This window comes from Hakea prostrata, chromosome 1 (assembly GCF_041222555.1).
Source record: "Hakea prostrata isolate BN-2017 chromosome 1, UWA_Hpros_2, whole genome shotgun sequence".
Lineage (NCBI taxonomy): Eukaryota > Viridiplantae > Streptophyta > Magnoliopsida > Proteales > Proteaceae > Hakea > Hakea prostrata.
The window spans coordinates 26,139,461-26,164,409 of record NC_142600.1 but is presented as its reverse complement, the minus strand read 5'-3'; the positions used below and the strand labels follow the sequence as shown (position 1 = coordinate 26,164,409).

Below are 24,949 nucleotides of genomic sequence, written 5' to 3'. Positions count from 1 at the left end.
CCGTGCTTCAGATGCGTTTTGAAAATTATGCTAATTTAGCAACTCATCAAGGGAATTACTATAATAACACTATATGTAGTCCTTGTAAGTGTTTTAATAACTACGCTTTAATATGAATTTATTTCTTCGATAAAAAAAAATTCATTATGATATTTGGGGATGGCATTTTGGAAAATCTTAGGAAAACAGAGGGGAAAAGTCACCAGAGTAGCCCCTGGAGAGAGACACTTCTGAACTCTGAAATCGTATCAGTGAAATGGATTTTGTCTGTAATTTTTCTTTATTAAATTATTTTAATTTTAATGAGTTCAATAAATGGTAAGCCTTTAAGAAGAGCTCGAACAGATACAAATTTGCAATCTCACTTGGAACAGCCACTTTGTTTCTTGTGCTTTTCTGCTATAAAGACTCCATCATCTCCCTAATCTCCCTCCCTTCCTCCCTCAAGGATTCCCTTCCTTATTCTCTGCACTGCTCTTCTTCTTCTTCGTCTCACTGCCACACTAGTTTGCTCAAGCAAGCTTTCCATGGATGATAACATCGGTGATAAGTGGAGGAAACCTGAATCCTTTCCCGTCATCCGGTTCCAACCACCGGAAACCCCACGAGAACCTATGGAGTTTCTCGCTCGTTCATGGAGTGTCTCTGCTTTAGAAGTCTCCAAAGCTGTCTCCCCTCCTTCCATGCTCTCCAAGACTACCAGCGCTGCTGGCTCCATCCCTGAAGATATTGCTGCCGAAGCTGAAGAGGCTGCTTCTATTGCTGGAAACCCTTTTTCTTTTGGTTCTTCTGCAACTTCCCAGTATGTTATGGAGAGGATTATGTCTCAGTGTCAATCCCAGTCGGTAAGTCTGGATCATCTATATATACCAGAAGGAATGGCAAAGGGAAAATGTTAAGTTTTAACTGTGGATCTTACTTCTTTGTCTTTTAACCCCTTCGTTCTCGAGCTCTCTTTTCGCTTTTCTCTTTGGTTCCATTGCAGAATTGATCACAGCACCTTCTTGCGTTTTGTGGGCTCTACATAAAAGAGTTTCATTTTCTCATGGATGTTTATGTCTGCAGGAAATTCTCTCTTTGTCTTGATTCTACCAGCTGCTTCTGTGGCTCTGTTTCCATTACATTTACTGAATCTTCGAGTAATCCAATATTATGCTTTCCTGAATTTGTTCTCCAGCTGTTTCAAGTTGTGTTATTTTTTAAGAATCGTATATAAAAAGAGAAAAAAAACAATTCTTTGTCCTCTTATTGTATTCTCTTCGGCAATGTGCCGCTAGATCGGCAGGTGTTTTCTTATTTGTCTATTTGTCTATTTGTTTATGTTTACATTTACGAGGTTCCTGGTAGCAATTGAAAATGGTAGAATAGATGAATTTAATCTCTCTGTTTGTAATGGTTTCTGGGTATTTGGCTTTGTGTTGCTCTGCAGCAAGAAGTGTCGCCTCTTACATCGGGGAGGCTCTCTCACAGTAGCGGACCTTTAACAGATAGCCCACCTGTCTCTCCGTCTGAGATCGACGACATTAAGGTCCGTCTTCTAGTTCTATTATCTTTATTATCAACTATTAATGTCAGAATCCAATTAACGTTTCTTACTTTAAATTAAATTGTTATCCCCAAGGCGCGAGCGCTGAAGACAAGTTACAAACGTTGCAGCTTTCCTCTGCTACCACTCCATCTCTCTCTCGGCTCCGCTTTTCAACGTGACCAGTCACTGTTTTTTTCAGTACAGAAAACGTGAAATTTAAGAAACTCCTATGCCTGATAAAACTATTCCACGTTCTGGTCTTGGGTTCTGGTCAGGATCAAATGCTAGAGTACCTAACATGCTTAGAGAGACGGTTGTGCCCTTCTGTGATCCCGAAATAGCCATTGCTCACCTTTTGAGAAAGGGGTGTTTTTTTTTCTTCGTGTCAAGAGTCAAGACTTGAGAATTGCGAAATTCGATTAGGAATGCAACAATTCTATTTACAGAATCTGCAACTCTGGTTGATTTTCTAGTTTATTTTAGTGACCCAACACTGATTTAGCAATGTTATACGAATTTAATAATCATATTCTGTTCTTCCTGTGTTTGCAGTTCTGTCGCTTGAACAACACCGTGAACGCCCAGTATAGAGGGGGAGGCGGTGGAGGAGTTGCAGGCGCCGGAGGCGGTGGAGGTAAGACAGTTGGGAGATGGTTGAAGGACAGAAAGGAGAAGAAGAAAGAAGAAACCCGAGCGTACAATGCACAGCTTCATGCAGCAATTTCAGTTGCCGGAATTGCTTCTGCTGTAGCTGCAATCACTGCAGCTACGGCTGCGTCTTCAAGTTCGTGTAAAGACGAGCAGATGGCAAAAACAGACATGGCTGTAGCATCTGCTGCCACGTTAGTGGCTGCACAATGCGTGGAGGCTGCAGAGGCAATGGGTGCTGACCGTGAGCACCTTGCATGCGTCATTAGTTCCGCCGTTAACGTTCGATCCCCTGGTGATATCATGACTTTAACTGCTGCAGCTGCAACTGGTAAGCTTGTTTGATCTGGATTTATTAATTACAGTGCGATAAACCCCTTTTGCGTGGACTTCTGGTAGTAGATCACTGATTCATTCATTGTGAATAACGAATTGAATTGCGTGCGTGTGCAGCTCTACGTGGAGCTGCGACATTGAAAGCCAGAGCTCTGAAGGAAGTATGGAACATAGCTGCGGTGATACCAGTAGAGAAAGGGATGGGTATGGGTGGCAACAATAATAGCGGTCTTCCAAGCGGTAATTACAGCGGTGAGCTTGTACCTGAGGATAACTTCTTGGGTATCTGCAATCGAGAGTTTCTCGCAAAAGGTTGTGAACTCCTTAAGCGAACCCGTAAAGGTACCTTACAAATCTTGTAAAAAGTGACAATTTTGGATCTTCTTTGCTGTTATTCTGTGTGTAATTTTTTGATGCATTTAATTGAAGTTGTTTCGTATTAATGGTGTTAGGTGATCTTCACTGGAAAATCGTATCTGTTTATATCAATCGGATGGGTCAGGTATATGTCTATCATTCATGCCCATCCCCTGTTTTCATGGTTTGTGGGACAAAAACAATTGAATGATTGAAACAGAAGCAGCATTTCTTTCATTCACCATTTCCACTTGGGTGTTTGAATTTGAAACTGTTGACACAAATGGAGTCGTATTTACTATTACAGGTGATGGTGAAGATGAAGAGCAGGCATGTTGCTGGGACCATTACGAAAAAGAAAAAGAGTAAGGAGGCTCCATCTAGCTTCCCTTCCTTTTTGTTTCTGTCTCTCTCTCTCTCTTTTCCTAAAAAACTGGGTCAGCTAGAAGCCTAGTGTGAATGTGAAGGAAAGACAATGTCTTACTTGAATCCTCGGGATCCGATAAAGGATTGAAGCACTACTAAAGTGCAAAAAGAAAAAGAGATGGGTTTGATCATTGGGACTTCTTTTATCCTTAATTTAACCTTAGATTAGATTTGGTTTATTATCTAATTCAGAAGAAATCTCTTCTTTTGAGTTGCTTTGTTTTGCAGATGTGGTAATAGAGGTCTTGAAAGACATTCCTTCATGGCCAGGAAGGCACTTGTTGCAGGGTGGGGAAGAGCGCCGTTACTTTGGGTTGAGAACGGAGTTGCGTGGCGTAATTGAGTTCGAGGTCAGGAATCAACGCGAGTACGAAATATGGACCCAAGGTGTCACAAGGCTCCTATCCATTGTTGCTGAACAAAGGAATAGCAGACATAAGAACTGAAAATGTTGAACTTTGAGATGATCAGAAGAAGGGAAAGGAAAGATTTTTTCAGGAATTGGTGGAGGGCCCTCATCATTAGTTGTTACTACCATTGTACAGATGAAAAGTGAAAGTAGGAGAGATGGAGATGGAGATGATTAGGAGAAGGGTTTTCCTTTTTTTCACTTGTAGGGAATCATTTCTGTTTCTGGGCAAAGGTGGGAGGGAGAAAAGCTTCAACTAAGACAATGAAGTCATGTGTTTCAGCACAGAAACTTGCTGCAAAGGAAAAAAGAATCTTGGACCTGATTGCAGTCAAAAAGAGGTTGAACCGAATTGGGTTAGAAAGGGAGTGTTGGTTTATTTGTTATCTTTGCTTTCTTACCTGTTCTATCTTCTATGCATTGTATATCCATGTGACCTTATTAGCTTTCTCCCTTCCCTTTTGGTTTGTTTAATGGTTTTTAGTGAAGTGCAAGCATTCTTTTCAATTGGTTTTGAAATTTAAAGAGAAAGCAAAGCCGATTGAAGCGTTTAGCTCCCTTTATATCCGATTCATGTTTTGTGTGTTTTATCGAAAATCCAACTTGGATTATTCTCAATTCCCACCAACGTTGAAACTGTAATGAAACTGTTAAAGAATTTGTGGCTTTCTGTTTGGAACTCTGGGGGTGATGATTATGAGTGTAGTTGAAGTTTGGAATCAGAATCCTCACCGGGTACAGTCGATTCCTCATTCTCCTTTGATAATGAACATTTTTCGTTTCACAATGACAAAGGGAAAGGAATAGGAGTATAAAAATAAAGGTAAAAAGACATTTTCAAAGTTGGCAATTAGTAAGCCTTTCAGCCAATTGATGATTCGCTACAATTCGATGGCTTATCGCGATGGGCAAAACGAGGTTTGGAGGTCCCTCTTAAGACGGGATCCATTGTTCAACACTGGGCCATACCAAGAGGCATGCCATGCTGAGGTATTCGAGGAGTTGAACCTAGAAACTCCCGAGTGGCCTCTCCAGAAAGTCGATCTTGCCCTTGTGGATCCGAACATTGAAGGTTATTTGATCGACTCCTGAGCCTGAAGCAGCTGGTGAGACGTTGATCTCGAGCATGCTCCCAACCAAGCCCCAGATTCCAATGCCGCCGAAGGTCTTAGTTGGGTATACCAAAGCCTTTTGAATCCTTTCTTAATTCATTTACCCATATGTCCCCCATTCAAAAGAAGTTCGGTGTGAGGAAAAATCACTTTATTGAATACTAGGTCCAAATTGCATTACAAGATATTGATCATAAAAAGACTAGGGTAAAATTTCCTCAGATTTTGAACGTTCCATGATCAATCTAGCTCTTGCCTAGTTGCTGCACTTTTCAATCAATAAGCTCCCGAGCTTACTCACTTTACTATTATATATGGTCCTCCCCATGAAGGATCTGGTTTCTTCTAGTGTTGAAGGTCCGAAACAATCAGTATTTCTTAAGACAAGATCTCCTGGACGATATTGTCGATGCCTTACTTGGGAAGTGTAGTATGACGAATCCTATGGTATTGTTGGATTCAGATCGTTGCCTTTGCCCAAACCTCATCTAGGAATTCTAGGTTGTCTAGCAGACCTTCCTTGTTCAACTTTTCTCCAAATTCTCTTTCTCTGAGAGTCTCGGCCATTACTTCTATTGGCGCAAGGGCCTCTGACCAGTAAGTCAATTTGAATGGTGTCTCTCCAGTTGGCATTCAAATTGTAGTTCTGTAGGCCCATAATACATTCGGGATTCCCTCGACCCATAAAGCTTCATTTGCTTCCTAACGCTTCTTGATTCTATCTAGCAGGGTTCGATTGGTTACTTCAGCAAGCCCGTTACTTTGGGGATATACAATAGAAGAGTTTGGTGCTCGATCATGTAGGTGACACAGAACTGAGTGAACTATGGGTTATCAAACTGTGTCCCATGATCGGTGACTATGATCTTCGGGAGGCCAAATTAGTGTATAATTGAGCCCATCACAAATTTCTTGATCCTTTTTTGGGTAATAGTGGCAAGTGGAATTGCTTCAACCCATTTTGTGAAGTAGTCGATGGCCACGACCAGATATTCCCTTCCTCCAAAAGCCTTGGTGAATTTACCCCTTATGTTCATTCCCCACATAGCGAACATGATTGAGTTTAAGATGGATGTTAGAGGTACTGCTAGCCTTTTTGATACGGTCGAATGTATTTGGCAGTTTTTGCAATGCCAAACATACTTCAACGCATCTTCCTGCATCTTGGACCAATACAACCCGAGTCTAATAATTTTGTGTTCTATCGCTCGTCCTCCCATATGGGTTCCACAGATACCTTCGTGAACCTCAACAAGTGCATTTTTCGACCCCTTTGGTCCCAAGCATCTCAGTAGTGGGCCAGCATAAGATCTTTGGTAGAGTTTTCCATTGAGGATAGTGAACCTTGTAGCTCGAAGCCTAATCAATGGTGCCTCCTTCGGGTCGTTAGGTGATCGATCGTCGCGAAGGTATTCCACAATTGAGTCCAGCCAACATCGCTTTCCTTCATCCTCATGCTCGGGAAGCTCAAACCTTCGATGTATACCGAAGGCTCCATGGTTTTTGGCTTTGCATTTTTCAGTTGAGACAATTCACCAGCCATTTCATTTTCCTTCCTCAGGATCTAGAAGATCTAGACTTCTTTGAATTCCTTCATCATTACTTGTATCAACTCCTGATACTTTATTAGTCGGGGTTTCTTTACCCTGAATTCTCCTTCAACTTGGTTTACTACCAATTGAGGATCATTGTAAATATATTTTTTTTGGGATGGCAAGCGCCTTTGCCAACCGAAGTCCTGCTAAAAAAACTTCGTACTCAACTTTATTGTTGCTTGCCTCAAACCCGAACTTCAGTACGTACCAAATGACGAAACCTTCAAGACTCTTCAATAAGGATTCGGATCCCCTTCCTTGCTTGTTACTCAAACCATCTACATAAATATTCCACATCATTGGGCTTTGAGGTTCGGTAATTTCTATCATTAGAATTGTTGTTTCAACAACGAAATCAGCCAAAGCTTCTGCTTTTATGGCCATTTGGGGTAAAATTCACTTGGTACTCACTCAGCTCCACCGACCACACCACCATCGGTACTAAAAGGTCTGGCTTATGAAGTAGTTTTTTGAAAGGAAAGTAAGTTAACACCTCGATCGGGTGGGTTTGGAAGTAGGGCTTGAGTTTCCTTGTAGCCATCATCAATGCTAGTGCTTGTTTCTCCATCTCTGAGTATCTGGTCTCTACATCAAGAAGTACATGACTTATATAATATATTGGCAATTGTTTCTTTTCTTGTTCCTAAACGAGAACAACACTTACTATCGAAGTTGAGGATGCTAAGTATAGTTGTAGTCTTTCGCCTTTTTCCGGTTTGGATAGAAAGGGTGGCCCCGAGCATCTCTTTCAGGTTTTCCAACGCTTTCTAGCATTCCTCTATCCATTGTGCTTCTTTTTCACTTCTCAGGTCTTTCAACACCTTAAAAAATGGTAAGCATCTTTCTCCCGATTGCTTTATAAATATGTTTAGGGCAACTACTCATCCAGTTAGACACTGGACATCCCGAACGGTCTTTGGTGGCTCTATATCAATCAAATCTCAAATCTTGACAGGGTTCGCTTCAATCCCCCTTTGCGAAACCATAAACCCTAGGAATTTTCTCGAACATACTACAAACACACATTTCTCTGGGGTTCAGCTTCATCGATATTTCTTAGTACACCGAAGACTTCTGTTAGGTTAGAGACATGGTTCGAGCACTAAAAACTTTTCATAAGCATGTCATCACTGTAGGCCTCCATGTTTTGCCTAATCGAATCTTTGAAAATCTTGTTAACCACTCTCTGCCCTTGCATTCTTGAGCCCGAACGGCATCATTTTGTAATAGAAGCTTTCTCAATTAGTCGTGAATGTTGTGAACTCCTCATCCTCCTTGATCATCAGAATCTAGTTGTACCCACAGTACATGTCCACGAAGCTTAATGTCTCGTACCTTACTGTTGCATCAGTGAGGAGATCGATCTTGGGCAAAGGATAACAATCCTTCAGGCATGCTTTGTTCAAGTCGGTGTAGTTGGTACACATTTACCACTTGCCATTCGCCTTTTTGATCATTACAACATTAGCCAACCATGTTGGGCACTCAATCGCTTCAATGAATCCTGAACCCTTCAGTTTCTCAACTTCGGTCTATATGGCCTCATGCTTCTCAATCGAGAAGTTTCTTTTTCTTTGAATAACTTATTGACTTTCGGGTGGATCTATAGCTTGTGTTCGGCTATGTTGCGATCTATCCCCAGCATATCTGCTGTCAACCATGCAAATATGTCCATATTCTCTCGAAGAAACCCTTTTAACTTCTCCTTGAAATCCTCTGGTTGCTCCGAACCAATAAAAGTTCCTTTTGTCTCCTCGAGGGGATCCAACTAGATCCTTTCCAACTTCTCTATAGGTTCAGGCCTCTGCATGGCTTCTTCATCTTGATCATTCCCGACCTCAATCGGCATGGTGGTCGCCTTCCTCGGTCCAACTTTGTTCTTTAAGTAGGAAATATAGCATTGTCAAGAAGTTTTATGTTTGGAAGTAACTTCGCCAACACCATTTTCAATGGGGAACTTGATTTTCATCTATTTGGTTGACATGATGGCTCCTAATTTAGTTAAGGATGGTCTCCCGAGGATGACATTGTATGTAGGCAATTCTCGAACGACTAGGAAATTCAATCGATCAGTCTTCTCCTTTGGGTATGTCCCGATTGTTAAATCCAATTGTACTACTCCCTCTGCTTCCGTTGAGGACCTTGAAAAACCATATAAATGGGTTGAAGTTGGTCTCATCAAATCTTCTTCCAATTTCAATTTTTGATATGCTTTATAGGATAAAAGGTCCACGGAAGACCTTGTATCTACTAGCATTCGATGCACCTCCCGACAATCGATCTCCACCTTAATCACGATCGTGCCATCTTGGGGAGTACAAACTCCCTTTTTGTCCTCCTTAGCAAATGTGATGGTTTCATGAGAGCTTGGTCTAATTCTTTTCTTAATTATTTCTCTCGACCCCACGAACTTTGTCTTTGCCTTTAGCTTTCTGAGGGACTCAGACTCTGATCCTCCAAATATCATGAGGATTGGGGATCGGTTTGCCCCAATTATCTATTTTCCTTTCTTTGGGTTGGAAGCTTCAGGTCTATAGTCTCTACTACCTAAGCGTTCTCTTCTTTTCTCTCTAGCCTTCTTTTTTTCATGATCATCTTCTTTGCGCTTCACATAACTGGCAAGATGCCCTTGGGATATTAATCTCTCAATATTCACCTTCAAATGTCTACACTCATTGGTGTAATGCCCGTAATCCCTATGGAATCGGCAGTACTTGTTCATGTTTCTTTCTTCGCGCTTGGATATCATCTTGGGTGGCCATCTTAATATGTCTCGATCCTTGATTTGCACCAAAATCTCTAACCGTCGGGCATTCAGGGGTGCGTATTTTGCATGATCGGGTGAACGTTCCCTTGTTCTCTCGACCATTGTTTTGTCCTTTCGAGCCTTGCCCTTTTTCAAAATTCTTATGCTCCTTGTTGGTTGCCTTTGTTTCTCCTTGCCAGGCATCAAGAATTTATGACACCTTTGAACAAGTTCCGTAAATGTGGTCGGAATATCCTTAGCAGAAAATCCATAAGACGTCGGTTGGAAAGTCCTATAAAAAGAGTTGTTTTTGCTACCTGTTCATTGAGATTCTCGATCTCTATTGTTGCCTTATTAAATCTTTCTAGAGAAAATCCAGAATGGACTTATTCTTTGTTTGATTGACAAAGAAAATAGTCTCTTCGATCTTCTTCGTTTGTATTCCACTTTGGAATTGACCGATGAATTTTTGGGCAAGTTTGTCAAAATTAACTATCTTTCCTAAGGGCTAGTTCAAGAACCACTTATGGGCAGCTCTCGTAAGTGAGAAACCGAACACCTTACGTAAAATTTCATCCGAATTCCCAGCTACCGCCATTGTTTGCTGGTAATAATTTATATGGGCCATTGGGTCTCCACACCCATCCTAAAATTGATCAGCCCCTTAGATTCATGCAAAACAGTGTCAAGCATGGGCCGACTCGGCAGTTGGGAAGCCACCTCCGAATGTTAAGTTAGTAAGAACACCATCACAGAGCTCTAACGAGTTGTAGAGCTTAATTGAAAGACGAGAATGGAGGGAAACGATCCAGTTATAGTATCTTCGTGTTATGCTTTGGTTTATATAGGGTTCACCTCTTACTGTCAATTGTTGGATCAATCCACAAGTCTCATCATTAGTCGTCCGATCACAGGATTTTTCCCCCTCAATGAGAGTTAGTTGTGGTTTCCATATAGAGCACGATCGCCTATCCCTAGTTTAACGGGATCACGTCTCCTTCTATAACCGTCGGGTTCCTTCTTGCTTATGATACCTCTGGATTTAATTCTTGAACCAGTCCCAACCGGGATGTTTGAACCGACTATGATTCGACCAGGCTTATTTTTATTTTTTTTACTTATCACTCACTAACATTGAAACTGTAATGAAACTTTCAAAGAATTTGTGGCTTTCTATTTGGAACTTTGTGGCTGAGGATTATGAAACAAGGTTTATATAGTTTGGAATCAGAATCCAAACCGGGTCTAGTCGATTATATTGGTGGGAATTGATTGGAAATTAGGGCATAGAATTCAGAGAAGTAAATCAAGAATAGATGTGTTGTCAAAGTATGCTATAATGGATTGGAAACTGGTGACGAGTGTGGATCATCTCCCCTGACGGGATATCTTTACAACCAAAGGTGGAGCCCACAAGTAAAAAATAATAAAACATTTTTTTTAAAGAAAAACCCATCACCTTAATCCTGTAGGTCCCCCCACAAATTGGAAGAGGATCCAGACTCTTTTTTTCTCCAAAACAAAAAAAGGATTGGAAACTAGTTACCTTGGGGTTGAATTTTATAAAAAAGCAATACAAAATAAATATTCTTGAAGGTAAATATTCTTGAAGGTAAAGTACTTTTTGACCTTTAAAGAGAGAAATTAATGACTTTTTCAAACCCCCCCCCCCCCCCCCCCCCAAAAAAAAAAAGTGATGTTGTTTTTCAAGATAATGGAAATCAAGTCCCTGATTCCTCATTCTCCCTTGATAATGAACATTTTTCGTTCCACAATGAAAAGAAAGGAAGGGAACAGGAGTCTAAAAATAAAGGTAAAAAGACATTTTCAAAGTTGGTAGTTAGTAATATACCCCAAGATTGAACAGTTGATGGCAAGAGACAAGAGGTTATCAGTTTAGATTCTCCTTTAAAGTCTACACATCAACCTAAACAAACTAACTATTAGGGAGTAATATGTAAATATTCTTTTTGTTATTATGTCACTTGACATTTTCATGTATTTACTTCTATAAATATGTAACCACAACAATAAATAATATGAAGAGAATTTATTTCAATTTGTTATGTTTTCCTTAACATGGTATTATATGCTAGTTGATCCTACGACTTTAATTTATTCCACTTCTCTTGTTTTTTGTGCATTAGTTTTTGGAAACAGTTTCAAATTTCCCCATTTTCTTGAACTTTCTCTATTTTCTTTCTTTCCTTTAATGGCGTCGGATACATCTTCTGCTTCTGCGGTTTCTTTCCTCGAAACAGTTCCTTCACTTTCTTTCTCAAATGCGCATCATTATCTCAGTGTGAAGCTTAATCCTTCCAATTATTTGATTTGGCGTTCACAATTTCAGCCTCTGTTGTGTGCCTCTGGTCTGCTAGGGTTCGTTGATGGCACTCAATCTTGTCCTTCGCATTTTCTTGACTCTTCTTCTTCATCTCCTTAGTCAAATCCAGCTTTCTTTGTGTGGCATCGTCAAGACAGGTGTTGTTATCTTGGATTTTATCATCTCTTACTGAATCTGTTCATGCTAAGGTCGTTGGAATGTTGACATCTTTTTGCTATTTGGTCTGCTTTGGCTGCAACGTTTGCATCTCCTTCTCAGGCTCATGTGATGCAACTACGAATGCAGTTACTAACTGTCAAGAAAGGCGCCAATTCTATTGTTGATTACTTGCTTCGTGTGAAGCATATCACTGATGCTCTGGCTCTTGCATCTCAGCCTATTTCTGAATCTGATATTGTTCTTTACATTCTTGGTGGTCTAGGTACTAAGTATCAAGCTTTTGTCGCTTCTGTAACTACATGGGAGATTTCCATCAAACTTGCCAATTTACATGGTTTGTTGCTTTGTGAAGAGATTATTTTGCAATCTGCTCTTCAAGATATCACCAATGTTTCGGCTCAACTTCCTACAACTTCTCTTGGATCTCCATCTACTTCTGTGCATTCGGCTAGATCCTTGAAGGTTCATTACTCTCGTCCAGATCATGGTTATAAATATACTTCTTTCAGATCTAGTGGTCGTGGATGCAGATTTTTCGGCTGTGGTGGTGCTCGTGGTTCAGATCGATTCTATTATTGTCACATTTGTGATGTCCTGGTCATCTTGCTCGATCTTGTTACAATAGAACATCTGCTACTTATAATTTGCAACATAGTTTTGGTGCTCATGTCCATTATGCTAGTACTCAAGCTAATTTTGTTATGCCTCATCTGAATTTTGCTAGTGCTTCATCTTTTGGTGGTTTAACATCATGGATTCTAGACTCTGGGGCTTCACACCACATTTCCCCTGAACTTGGAGTCATCACTTATCCTTCTTCATATCATGACTCTGACTCTGTTTGCATTGGTGATGGCTCAGGTATGCCTATCAATATTAAGGTAATTCTACTCTTAAAATTGGTAATTCCAAATTTCTTCTTCGTAATATCCTTCATGTCCTTCTTCTCATCATTTTTTTCTTCTGTTCAGCAATTTTCTATTGATAATAAAGTATTTTTTTAATTTCATCCAACCTGTTCATATTAAGGAGCAGTCCTCAAGACGCCTACTCCTCACAGGTCCTTTTGAGAATGGTGTTTACATCTTGCCTGCTACTTTTTGGTCTCCCTTTGCTCTTACTGCTATTTAGGATATCTCCTGACATATGGCATTTACGCTTTGGACATGCTAGTTTTAAAACAGTTTGTAGGTTGATTTCCTCTTTTAATCTTCCTACTGTAAACACTATTAATGGGACTGTTTCGAGTATTGTTTGTTCTTCTTGTCAATTAGGCAAGTCCCATAAACTTTCTTTTAATACTTGTAATACTCATACCATTGCCCCACTTCAATTAATCTTTTCAGATCTATGGGGTCCTGCTCATGTGGTTTCTAATACTGGTTTTCGCTATTACATTGCTTTTGTTGACAACTATACTCGTTTCACATGGCTGTATACTATTATACACAAGCCAGATGCTATTCATGTTTTTAAAATTTTCAAATAGTTTGTTGAGAATTAGTTTTTTACTACCATTAAATCTTTTTAGTCAGATTGGAGTGGAGAATTTCAGGGGTTTAAATCCTACCTTTAATCTTGTGGGATATCCCATCGGCTGACTTGTCCTTATACTTCTGAACAAAATGGTCAGGTTGAAAGAAACATCATCAAATTGTTGAAATGGGTTTAGCAATGTTAGCTCATTCTGGGATGCCCATGTCTTTTTGGTGTGATGCTTTTGGGGCTGCTATTTTTCTTTTAAACATACTACCTACTGCTGCTCTTGCTTTTGATACTCCTTATCATAAACTCTTTGATAAGCATCCTGATTATTTGTTCCTCCGTGCCTTTGGTGGTTGTTGTTTTCCTAACATGAGACCTTTCATTTGTCATAAACTTGAGTTTCGTGTTCTTCATTGTGTTTTTATTGGGTATAGTGGTTCTCATCATGGGTACAAATGTTATAATCCTACTACTGGTAAGACCATTATTTCTCGTCATCTTTTTTTTTATTTTTATGAACAATTATTTCCTTTTCGTTCTTCTTCTTCTCCTTCTATTTCTTCTCTTTCTTCTGTGTCCATTCCATCCTCCATGTCTTCTTCTCTATCCCCTGCTCCTTGCCCTTTGAGTTTTGGAATCCTTGGCTCTAACCCTTTGTTAGAGAGGTCTGCTAATGGTTTTGGTATAGCTTATGCTTCTACCTCGTCTGATACAACACATATAGCACCCTTTGATATGGCTCTTGAATGTAATGCACCTGCTGGTCCAGCTCTTTCCTTTGCACCTGTTTTTGAAGGTTCTTCAAATCCTACTGATAGTTTGGTGCAACATGATTTTTTTGCACCATGTTTGCATGCTAATGGAATCTCTAATATTTTGGTTGATGAGAATTCTAATTTTTTTGGCTGATAATGGGTCTCCTACAACAATTTTAATGGATAAAGGGCCTAAAACAACAGATTTAATGGATAATATGCCCATCACAACAGATTTAATGGATAATGGGCCTCCTATAGTAGTTTTAATGGATAATGAGCCTAAAACAACATATTTAATGACTAATAGGCTTATCCAAACAAATTTAATTAATAATGGGTCCTCATCAACGTTTTTACCAACTAATGGATCTACTTCAGCGGTTTTGCTTGATATTGGGCATTCTACATCTGTTTTGGATACTACTAATGGGTTTTCTGTGATTAAAAATAGTTCATATGTTATTGGACCCTCTCGTACTCATTCCATGACAACACGGTCTCAAGATGGGACTCAGATCCCACGGATTCCTAAGAGTCTTCTTGTTACTTAGCATCCCTTACCAACTGGCAACTGCCTTACTTACTATTAGCCCTCTAGAGAGTGAGCCTACCTATTTTTTCCAAGCATCCAAACATCATGTGTGGCATCAGGCTATGGATGTCGAGTTTAATGCCTTATTGACTAATCACACATGAGTTCTTATATCTCCCCCACCTAATCGTCATATTATATATCGGTTGTAAATGGCTTTATTGTATTAAGTGTCATTCTTATGGCACAATAGAACGTTATAAGGCTTGTCTTGTTGCAAAAGGCTATATTCAAGAATATGGTCTTGATTATGATGAGACTTTTAGTCCGATTGTCAAGCCTACCATTATCCGTATTTTGGTTTCCCTTGTGGTTTCTAGGAAATGGTTCATTCGCCAACTTGATGTCAATAATGCATTTTTACATGGCCATCTTTCGGAGGATGTTTATATGCATCAACCTCTAGCTACGCTGATTCTCAACGCCCTGATTTTGTGTGCAAGCTTCAATGTTCTTTATATGGATTGAAATAGGCCCTTCGTGTTTGGTTTCAACGCCCTGATTTTGTGTGCAAGCTTCAATGTTCTTTATATGGATGAAACAGGCCCCTCGTGTTTGGTTTCAACGCCCTGATTTTGTGTGCAAGCTTCAATGTTCTTTACTTCTTTATATGGATTGAAACAGGCCCCTCGTGTTTGGTTTCAACACCTTAGTACATGCCTTCTTCTCTTGGCTTTATGGGCTCCAAGACAAATCCGTCCTTATTTTATTGTCATCGCTCGAGTGGAGCGTTGTTTATTATTGTCTATGTTGATGACATCCTCATCATTGGTCCTTTATCTTTGGATATCAACATGCTAATGTCTACTTTATCCTCGGAATTTGCACTCAAAGACGTAGGTCCTGCTCGGTTTTTCCTTGGTATTGAGCTTATTCCGATGGGTGCTTGTCTTCTTCTTTCCTAGCAGCTTTACATTAGTGGTTTATTGGCACGGGCTGATTTGTTTACAGCCAAACCTATTGCAACTCCTATGGCCACCTCTACTCATTTATCTTTTGATGGGCCGCATTTTTTTGATCCAGCTCTTTATAGGAGTCTTGTTGGGACTCTTTAGTATGTGACGCTTACTAGGCCCGACCTCTCTTATTCTGTGAATAAGTTGTGTCAATTCATGGCTCAGCCCACTGAGGCCCATTGGACTGCTTTAAAATGCTTATTGCATTATTTAAAGGGTACAATTCTCTTTGGTTTGCATCTCACACCGTCCACTACTTCTGTTCTTAAGGCATACTCGGATTCCGATTGGGCTGGGTGTCCCATGGATCGCAAATCATAGGGTGGTAATCTTGTTTCTTGGCAATCTCGCAAACAGTCTACTGTTGCGTGCTCCAGTACGGAAAGTGAGTATTGTGCGCTTGCTCTTGCCACTACGGAGTTAACTTGGATTCAATCTCTTCATACTGAGTTGGGTCTTTCTTCTTCGAGTTCTCCTGGTCTATGATGTGATAACATAGGGACAACTTACTTATCGGCCAATCCGGTTTTTTCATGCTCGCACAAAACATATTGAGGTTGATTTTCACTTTGTCCATGATAAGGTTACTAAAGGTGATTTGGTGGTTTGGTATGTTTCCACTGTTGAGCAACTTGCCAATATTCTCACCAGGGGACTTTCTACTCCTCGTTTTCATGATCTTCCGTTCAAACTCAAGGTTCACGAAGGACCCTTGACTTTGCGGGTGGGTGTTAGGGAGTAATACATAAATATTCTTTTTGTTATTATGTGACTTTGACATTTTCATGTATTTACTTCTATAAATATATAATCACAACAGTAAATAATATGAAGAGAATTCATTTCAATCTATGTTACGTTTTCCTTTAACACAAACAATATTCAAATGCTAAAACAGCTTCAAACCAAGTGTGACCTGAACCAGGCAAGGCTGGGCCAGTTCGGAATTTGCGAATGGAATTTAAGGGTAAGCTGGGCTTTAGCCGAGCCCTAACCCAGTCCAACTCGGTTACATCCCCAATCGAGAATGAATAAGAAGCCTTACGAAGACTACGAGAGAGGTAATTCAAAATACAATGCAGAAGGAAAATTGTAACATACATATGCCTTCTTTATTAGTGATAATGAAGAAGGAAGGATTCTGCTGGACCTTCATTTCATGTGCAAACCTAAGATTTAAGTGATGTGCCCTTCATTTACTACTATCTGAACCCAGGTTCTTGATCAAAAAGAAGATTAATGGCATGGTGTTTGGTGCCTAACTGATTCTGGTGGAGTTGGATCAGCCCATTTTCTGGGTCAGTTCCATCTAATTCGACAATTGACGGAGAGCCCCATTCCTATCTGAAAAAGAATCTATTGATTCTCTCTCAATTGGTTGGATCATAGGTGCGATGTCATAGGTGCGATGATTTACTTCACGGACAAGGTCTCTGGTCAAACCTGATACCTCCAAAAATGGACAAATTCTTACTCTTTTCTGGAGAATCCAGCTACAGGAGAACCAGGAACAGACCTGCTAATATAATAAATATTCCTCCCCTTCTCTCTTCAAATGCAAGGTAAGAGTCAGTCACTAGTCACACTGTTATGATCTCAGGGTTCAATTAGATACTGGCTCCTTCCGATCCACATGGTATTTTGATAAGATGCTCATCCTTTGGTGAAGAAATTGTAAGTTAATGCTGCCGTATTTACAACAACAACAACGAACAGCCGACTTGCCCTTAGTTCTTTTAATTCTTTTATACATAAGGGAGGGCTATTACATATGCCGACCTCTTCACTATGAAGTATAAATCTTTACTACTATAACAACTTACATTACTTTTTATATTTGTTTTTCATGATTAAATCAAAATACCTAAGGGCTTCAAATATCTAGAGATTTCAAATCTATAGACTTCAAATCTATGTAGTCATAATTTATAAAATTAAGTGTTTGATTGTGGAATGAAATTTGTGAATTCATCCAAAAAAACTATTTGACGTCATTTTTGTGAATGTGCAAATGTATAGCTTTTTTGAAATCTCTGGATTTCACCCCTTACCCATCTACTAATTCACATTTTTAGTGTAAAAAGGTGAATCTATAGAATTCATGAATCTAGATATTTTTACAGGCCTTCAGCAACGTGGTATAAATCTTTACTACGACTAATGAACTTCCATGACTTTTTATAATCTCTGGATTCATGTAACCAAACAGGCCCTAAAATAATCAACTTATAAAATCTCCTTCCCATCCAATCTCACCACTTCACCTGATCATAATTATTAAGATATTTCATCATTGTTTTCTTTAGTTTAAAACCTTTCAATTTCAACGCTGCTCCCCACGATCATACTAATCGCGTAAGATTACAATCGTTTAGAAAGAATGGAATTTGAACCGTCTCAAATGAGTTCTCTTGATGCTCGTTTCTTTATTGGGGTAGGGAAAACTTTAGGGTATGTACAAAAGCTATTTCGTCAACATTCTACCATGTTCGAACTTAAGTGCACTCACACCTACATGAGGCTCAGAACAGAACAGTAGCGGTTTCATCTAAAAATGGATTTACAAAGCTTGAATACACATTTATGATTCAAGAAGAAGAAATAACTAATACCTAAAAAGGGAAGAAACAAAAAACAAAATATATCTAACTGTCTGCAGCCCTAAAGATAGTGAGCAAGGAGAGGAAAAGGTTGATGATATCCAGATACAGAGATACGGCAGCCCAAACGTACTCATCGTAAGAAAAGCGTTTGATCAAATTGTCTGTGTCATAGATGATGTATCCACAGAATATAATAGATGCCAAAGCCCCATATATCATAACTGAAAGTTTTCCCAAGGGAAAAAGTATCTGCAAGACCAATGACAAGAAATTTTAGTTCCATAAATAGGTGAGCGAGATTCATCCACCACTACAAGATCATCACTTGCAGAAGAATGAAACGAGCTTGAGATCACTTACCTGTATCAAGGCAAAAACCATAAGAACCATGATTGCCCCAAATAAGAATGGTCCAAGAAAGCTGAAATCATGACCTCTCCTTGCTGCCCAGAAGGTGTAGAGAGTAAGGCTCACCACCACCACAGATGTAAGAATTACTGATTCCAAAATAACCTTGCCTGTGAAAATGAAAACAGTGGGGCAGTCGTAAGACTTTTTCGTTTCAGTTACAGTAAATACAAAATAACTGAAATTTGAACCAATTCTTTTATCTAACACTGCATACATTGATTTTCTGACAACCTTCGAATCAAACTTCACCATATACCTCACTTAAATTATCCCAGAATAATTATGGCCTGGTTTTAATAGTCTCTATTTTCCTTCTAGTTCTATTCCTACGTATGTTCAACAAAATCAGGGCTGGAACTTGACATGTGAGATGCAAGTGATTGGCTTTACTTGACCACAAGATTTTCCTCAGTGATCTAGCTGGCTGCATGTCTTTTAATATTACAGCCAGAGGAAGTCTACAACCAATCCACAAACTTCAATGATAAAAAGTAATCATGGCTGAACAACCATAAAGTAGGAATAAGAACATAAAATGCCAAGGCTTCCATACAATAAAGACAAACCTAGTACTTATAACTGAATTACTTCAGATTTATAGTATTATGTCACGATCTACTTCAGATTTGAAGTAATATATCACGGATTCATCCACTCAACCATTTATACTACAGCTCGGACTTAAATGTAAAATGTCCCACACAGAACGTGGCATTTTTTGCAAAAAAAACTAGGACAGGCAGTTTTTTAAGTCTTTTTAACACCAAGACGTCCATACTTGCATGTATGTATCCACAACACTCCCCCCCCCCCCCCCCAAAAAAAAAAAAAAGAGCGAACTTAAAAGACCATTTCCTAACGACATTAGGTTCTGGAGTGCCACAGACAGTTTGGTTGCACTACACCTTTCACAACAGTAACAAATAACCCTTAAATCATGTTGTTCAAATAAAAGACAACGTATCACTCTCACAGAGAAAATTGGTCTATGCAACATGCCAAATTGGTATTAGAAAAATCTAATGCACAACTGGAGAATCAATGAATCAACCCTTGTGCAAGCCACAAGGGGAACTGCTTCCTTAACTTTCAGTAAGGCCTGTCTGGCTACAAGTAAAAGGCAGGGAAAGAATAGTAAATGTATTTACAGAAGAAAAAGGAATTTTCGTATACTGGTTGAGAACTACATTTAGATTATCTAGGAGTTCTTAGTCAATCATCAGTCTTTTTTTTTTTGGATAAATGAATTCATTAACCAATAGGAGAAAAAGAAGGGGGTGTTGCAATGAAGCAACTAAGGCAGGAGCCAAGCAAAGCCCATGGGCACTAGGCTAAAAGCAGAGCAACAGGAGAAGAATAAGGTTCAAAAGGCCAAAGCCAAAGCACAACAAAGTAGGCCTCTAAACTAATTTTGCCTCAATGATTATTCTTCTTCTTCTTTTTGTGGGATTTGAAATCTACACAATAAAGTCTTTTGACGACATGGTAGTATCCTTTAGAAGTGTGATTGCTTCTCTTGCAACCACTGTACTCACAGGCAAACAAGGGGTTAGAGGTTTCAGTCTCAAGAGGACACTCAATATCCAGATCACAATCATCGATGCACTCATATGTAACAGGTTACCCCTTCAGAGACCTCAAGAGCAGAGGGTGAAGCAGCCAAGTCTCCAATAACAAGGCCAAAAGAAGGGAACAAAGGCATCAGAGGTCCTAGCTGAGGAGAAAAGGAAGCTCAAAATGCCCAAATTTTTTACGGCCGGGTGAGAGGGGGAAGAATCTGGGCCTGGCCCACCAGAAATAGGGGAGGGAACTGGATGATGGATAGAGGAGTGGTACCAGTTGGGCCCAACTGAATAGAATGGGAACTAGTTGGGGGAATGAGTAAGTGGACCAGGAGAGTTCAACGTCGAGCAGGGGATTACAGATAGAAAGGGAGGTGTGTTCCCTGACAACAAGAGAAGGGAGCAAAGAAGGGGAAAATAGACAAGTAAGTGGATGAGGGGGAAGCAGAAGGGCTCAATCATCGTAGTAGATAGTCAGAAAAGTCTTCATTTAATATTTTATATTTCACTTCCATGAGATTAAATTACATTGCAACCAGACAGAACCTAAAGAATTATCCTTCTTTATAATACATATAATGAAAATAAAATGGCAAGGGAAACTAGACGGTAGTCATGTGAACCCACTTAGGAGTCAAATAAACAATGGTGCAGCATTGGTTAAAAGAGAACACTAAAACTCTAGCAATATTGTCTCATACTAAGAACGAAAATGATAAACAAAGAACCAGAGAAATGGACATCTTTCAAGCAAGTGAAGCAGAAGAATGTTAAAAGGATTCTTGATGCGGTTAAAAATATCCAAAAGGGTCAATTGAGCTTTGAGATACTTAATTTTGGCCCATGCGTGGTATCTATATGCATTAAAGCTCTTAGGGTCTTACTTTTGGGTTTATTGCTGCAATGAACCAAATTTATAAACCAGAAAGTTTACGGGATTAGACGTTACTTTAATATTTGAGTCAGTATTTGAGTTAGATTAGGATACTAAATTAGATAGGATTTTGTTTTGACCTTATTTACCTCTTTTGAGTCTTCTAGAGTGCTTATAAGTCCTTTTTTGGTCAATTTGGGAATTTTATATAGTGTCTATATCATGGTATGAAATTCGGTCAAAACTAACAAAATTTCGCACTTTTGAAAAACCGAAATGAAACCAGTGGGTACCGAAAAAAAGTCCTCGGTTTCGGTTGAAATTTCCCTAATGGGTCAAAATATGGGTGAGCCAGTTTGAACCGGCTGGGTTAACTTGCGAAAACTTGAGGGTTTTGATCGAAACTTGCAAGTTTCGATCAAACCTCGAAACCTGATTTTTTGTTTAAGTGAACCGGCTGAACCAGCCGGTTCAATGTTATAAAAAGTCTTCGTCTTCAATCGAAACTCTGGGATTGGGAAACGTAGGCGGAGCACGGAGTTTCGATCTTCATTTTTCGAGCTTTTTTCGACCATTTTTCATGGTTTTGCATGATTTCAAGTTGATTCAAGTACTCCTTTGGTGAAATCGGCACTTGTTGGTGGATTATTTCAAAGTTTGAAGCTCTATTGGAAGGTAACCTAGCTTTGAATGGTTTAGTGAACAGTAGTTTCGTTGGTGACTTGGTGGACTTTTAGCTTCATTTCCTTGCTTCTCTTCTTTCCCCTTGAAACTCTTATGTTTTCAGCATCGAGTCTTGCAAGCTGCTTGGCTCATGTATTCCATTTACAGCTTTCAAAAAATTAAATATTTAGCATGCTTAATAGAGGGAATATGTTCAAGTTGGATGTCAGAATTTTGATCCAGAACTTGTTAATGAAATATGCCATTGCCCTCTAAGCCCTAAAGAAGCACTGATACAAGCATATTAAAAATGCCATTAAAACATATTAAAAATGCCCTCTAAACCCAAGGAAATGAAGCTAAAAGCCCACCAAGTCACCAGCGAAACTATTGTTCACTAAACCATTCAAAGCTAGGTTACCTTCCAATAGAGCTTCAAACTTTGAAATAATCAACTAATAAGTGCCGATTTCACTAAAGGAGTGCTTGAATCAACTTGAAATCATGCAAAACCATGAAAAATGGTCGAAAAAAGCTCGAAAAATGAAGATCGAAACTCCCTGCTCTGCCTGCGTTTCCCGATCAAAACTCTGGTTTCCCAGAGTTTCGATCGAAGACGGAGACTTTTTATAACATTGAACCGGCTGGTTCAGCCGGTTCACTTAAACAAAAAACCAGGTTTTGAGGTTCGATCGAAAATTCGAGGGTTTCGATCGAAACTTGCGAAGTTTCGATTGAAACCCTCGAATTTTCGCAAGTTTCCCCAGCCGGTTCAAACTGGCTCACCCATATTTCGACCCATTAGGGACTTTTTTTCGCTACCCACTGGTTTCGTTTCGGTTTTTCAAAAGTGCGAAATTTTGCAAGTTTCGACCAAATTTCGTACCATGGTCTATATTGATGTAATACATCTCCCCATGTTTTGGTGCTGCTTGGCATACACACGGAATTGTTATCCCTTTCTTTGATCCCCCCCCCTTCTCCTTACTTTTCCAAAAGTTTCTTCAATCATTCAAGTTTTTATTCAAGGATATTTAAACAATGGTAAGTTGAATTATTACCCACCCTGAAAGAAAAAGATCCTCCCAATTTTCTAATTTCCCTTCCATGAAAGCTCACTACAGCAGCCCAATTCCATGTTTACATCACAAATTGTAAGATAATCGGATGTTCAGATTATAGATGAATTCAACCTCATTCCTAATAAGTGGGGCCCGCTTACTTGGCTGTAAGGAGTCATGCCGTCCAATCACCTCTACTGAGGTTATACTTAACATGAGGCCCAAACTGGGCATGCACTTCCCCACGACTTACCCTAAGGTCCTTGGAGGTCTGGCCCTCTGCAGTTTCAGTTCTTAAATCTCCATCTCATGTTGCCACAACAGTAAGTCTTGTCACATCAAATCCTTAGAAAATCTAGTTTCCCTTCTCCAATGGTAACCTAGTTTCCCTTCTCCAACGGTAATTTGCCGTTTGATTGGTCAATCCTGTCCCGAATTGATTAATGTCAGGAATAATCTTGTCCAATTAGGTCAGGTTAGGACCAATCGATGAAGATACTCTTTCTTCACCATGGTTAAGAGTAACTCAGGTGCTAAAATCAATATTTCTCTTACCAATTCCTAGTAGGCGAGTACCAAAATCAAACACGATACCAAGGGAACAAACCAGGTTTGAACATAATAAACCATTATCGAGGCTATAATGTTAAACTCTCCGATCTCTCTAATTGAAAACCATAAAAGCGCACTTTTTCTTCTCCTCATTGTTCTTTTTGTTTTTTGAATTTAAGGAACTCCTCGTCCAGCAATGACAGAAAGGTTATAGTGCTTTCTGCTTCCTTATGATGAAACAATCTTAAAAGACATCAAGGATTCCAGACAGTCAAGCCAAATATATAGATTCGAAAACTTCAGGATTTGAATTACTTACCGCTCGTGAATGCACAAGTCATTCCAACAGCGAATGCAAGCGTTACGGTAAACAATCCAAGAAGTATCATGTTCACAGGATGCCGCTGGTGGTAATAATAGAGAGGACACAGGACTGCAACAATTCAACAAAAGCATAAAAAAGATTAAACTCAGACATTAAAACTAATAAAACCTAACAAGATTTGAAATCTCAAGAATTAGGAAGAGATGTCATACTTATGAAAGGCATAATAATAAGAACAATGTAAAGAACCAATCCGGGTGTCGAGCCGACGAAGAATTCTGAGATTGGACGGTACGAAACAACGACTGCCGCTACAGCAATAGTCATTAGCAACTGAAGGGTGATGATGGTATAGACTTTACGAATGAAGGACCATCTGAGTTCTGGACTCTCTAACATCATCGGATAGAGTTGACCGGACTCGACATCTTTCCGGAAGGGCTGGCTCCACATCTTTGCAGAAACTTAGGGTTTCACTTCTTCGCAGTTGTCGAAGAAATCAGAAAATAAACAACAGAGAGACAGAATTCGAGACGATGAGAAGAAAATCAGGGCTTTGCAGACGGTTCCGTAGGCGTAAGGTTTTGGAATTCCTTGAGAACTAAGAATGAGGACGAAGAGGAACGGTTGGGGATTGGGAGAAATATAAGTGTATAACGCTAGGAATTTGTTAGCGGATGCTATATTCCGATTCCGGATTGTAACAGGTGCGAAGCTTCTCGATATGTCCCGCAACGGAATTTCTGTGTTGCTGGAGAGTTGTAGATTCTACGACGCTTCCACTGACGTGTCACACGCACATTGGTATCTTCCAGTCTTCGCTTCGAAGTTTTGGTGTGAAGGATAATCTGCTCCTCGGAGGAAGTTTCCCACATGTGCCTGACGTGTTAAGCCACGTTGGAAAAAAAACAAGTGTTAACCGCGTCAAATATAAATATTTTTTGGTAAAAATAAAATATATTTTCCTGAAGATAGGGGATTTCTCATTTTATATATACATATATAAGTAAAATTGTTGCTTCTTTAAAATTAATTACATTGATGGTAGTTAGAAAAGTAAGCACAAAGATGAGATTTACTTTCACTTTTCTCTACTTAAATGAAATTTAGTTTCACTTTTCTCCACTTAAATGTGCTGCTTTTTTGTTTCATTCAAATTTAAACGGTTTTGAGTCCCGTAACAACATCTACTTCCCATTATTTTATTTACTTTTTGGTAAATACTTTTTGTTGGCTCTTGTATGACAAGTGTCATATTTGTATGAGGCTTTTAGCATGTAAATATGATAAGGTTTGACTCTCTTTTCATAAATAATATTTCTTAGGGTGATTTAGTAAATTTGATATAAAGTTCAATCCATCAACTATGAGAAGATATTGCAAGCAACCACCTCTTCTTAGAAGTTCAGCCTCAAGTTTAGGAGTCATGGGGTTGGAGATCTATATC

General features: G+C 39.4%; 3 protein-coding genes across 3 annotated transcripts; 2 read left to right on the top strand and 1 right to left on the bottom strand.

Moving 5' to 3' along the window:
* Positions 1-366: 366 nt before the first annotated feature.
* LOC149028494 (VAN3-binding protein-like) lies at positions 367-4,386 on the top strand. Its single transcript, XM_089137127.1, has 7 exons — positions 367-845; positions 1,430-1,528; positions 2,081-2,507; positions 2,630-2,854; positions 2,965-3,014; positions 3,177-3,234; positions 3,524-4,386. Exons 1-7 carry the CDS (start codon positions 528-530, stop codon positions 3,739-3,741), a joined length of 1,395 nt encoding a protein of 464 aa, XP_088993253.1. The 5' UTR covers positions 367-527; the 3' UTR covers positions 3,742-4,386.
* A 7,394-nt stretch (positions 4,387-11,780) lies between these two features.
* Positions 11,781-13,149, top strand: LOC149028493 (uncharacterized). Its single transcript, XM_089154207.1, has 3 exons — positions 11,781-12,216; positions 12,423-12,521; positions 13,007-13,149. Exons 1-3 carry the CDS (start codon positions 11,781-11,783, stop codon positions 13,147-13,149), a joined length of 678 nt encoding a protein of 225 aa, XP_089010333.1.
* Positions 13,150-17,784: 4,635 nt separating this feature from the next.
* On the bottom strand, positions 17,785-24,194 carry LOC149028492 (protein LIFEGUARD 2-like). Its single transcript, XM_089137117.1, has 4 exons — positions 23,715-24,194; positions 23,497-23,610; positions 18,415-18,572; positions 17,785-18,303 (listed from the first exon to the last, which is right to left on the bottom strand). The coding sequence occupies exons 1-4, from the start codon at positions 23,953-23,955 to the stop codon at positions 18,097-18,099; spliced, it is 720 nt and encodes a 239-aa protein (XP_088993243.1). The 5' UTR covers positions 23,956-24,194; the 3' UTR covers positions 17,785-18,096.
* Between the last annotated feature and the right edge of the window lie 755 nt (positions 24,195-24,949).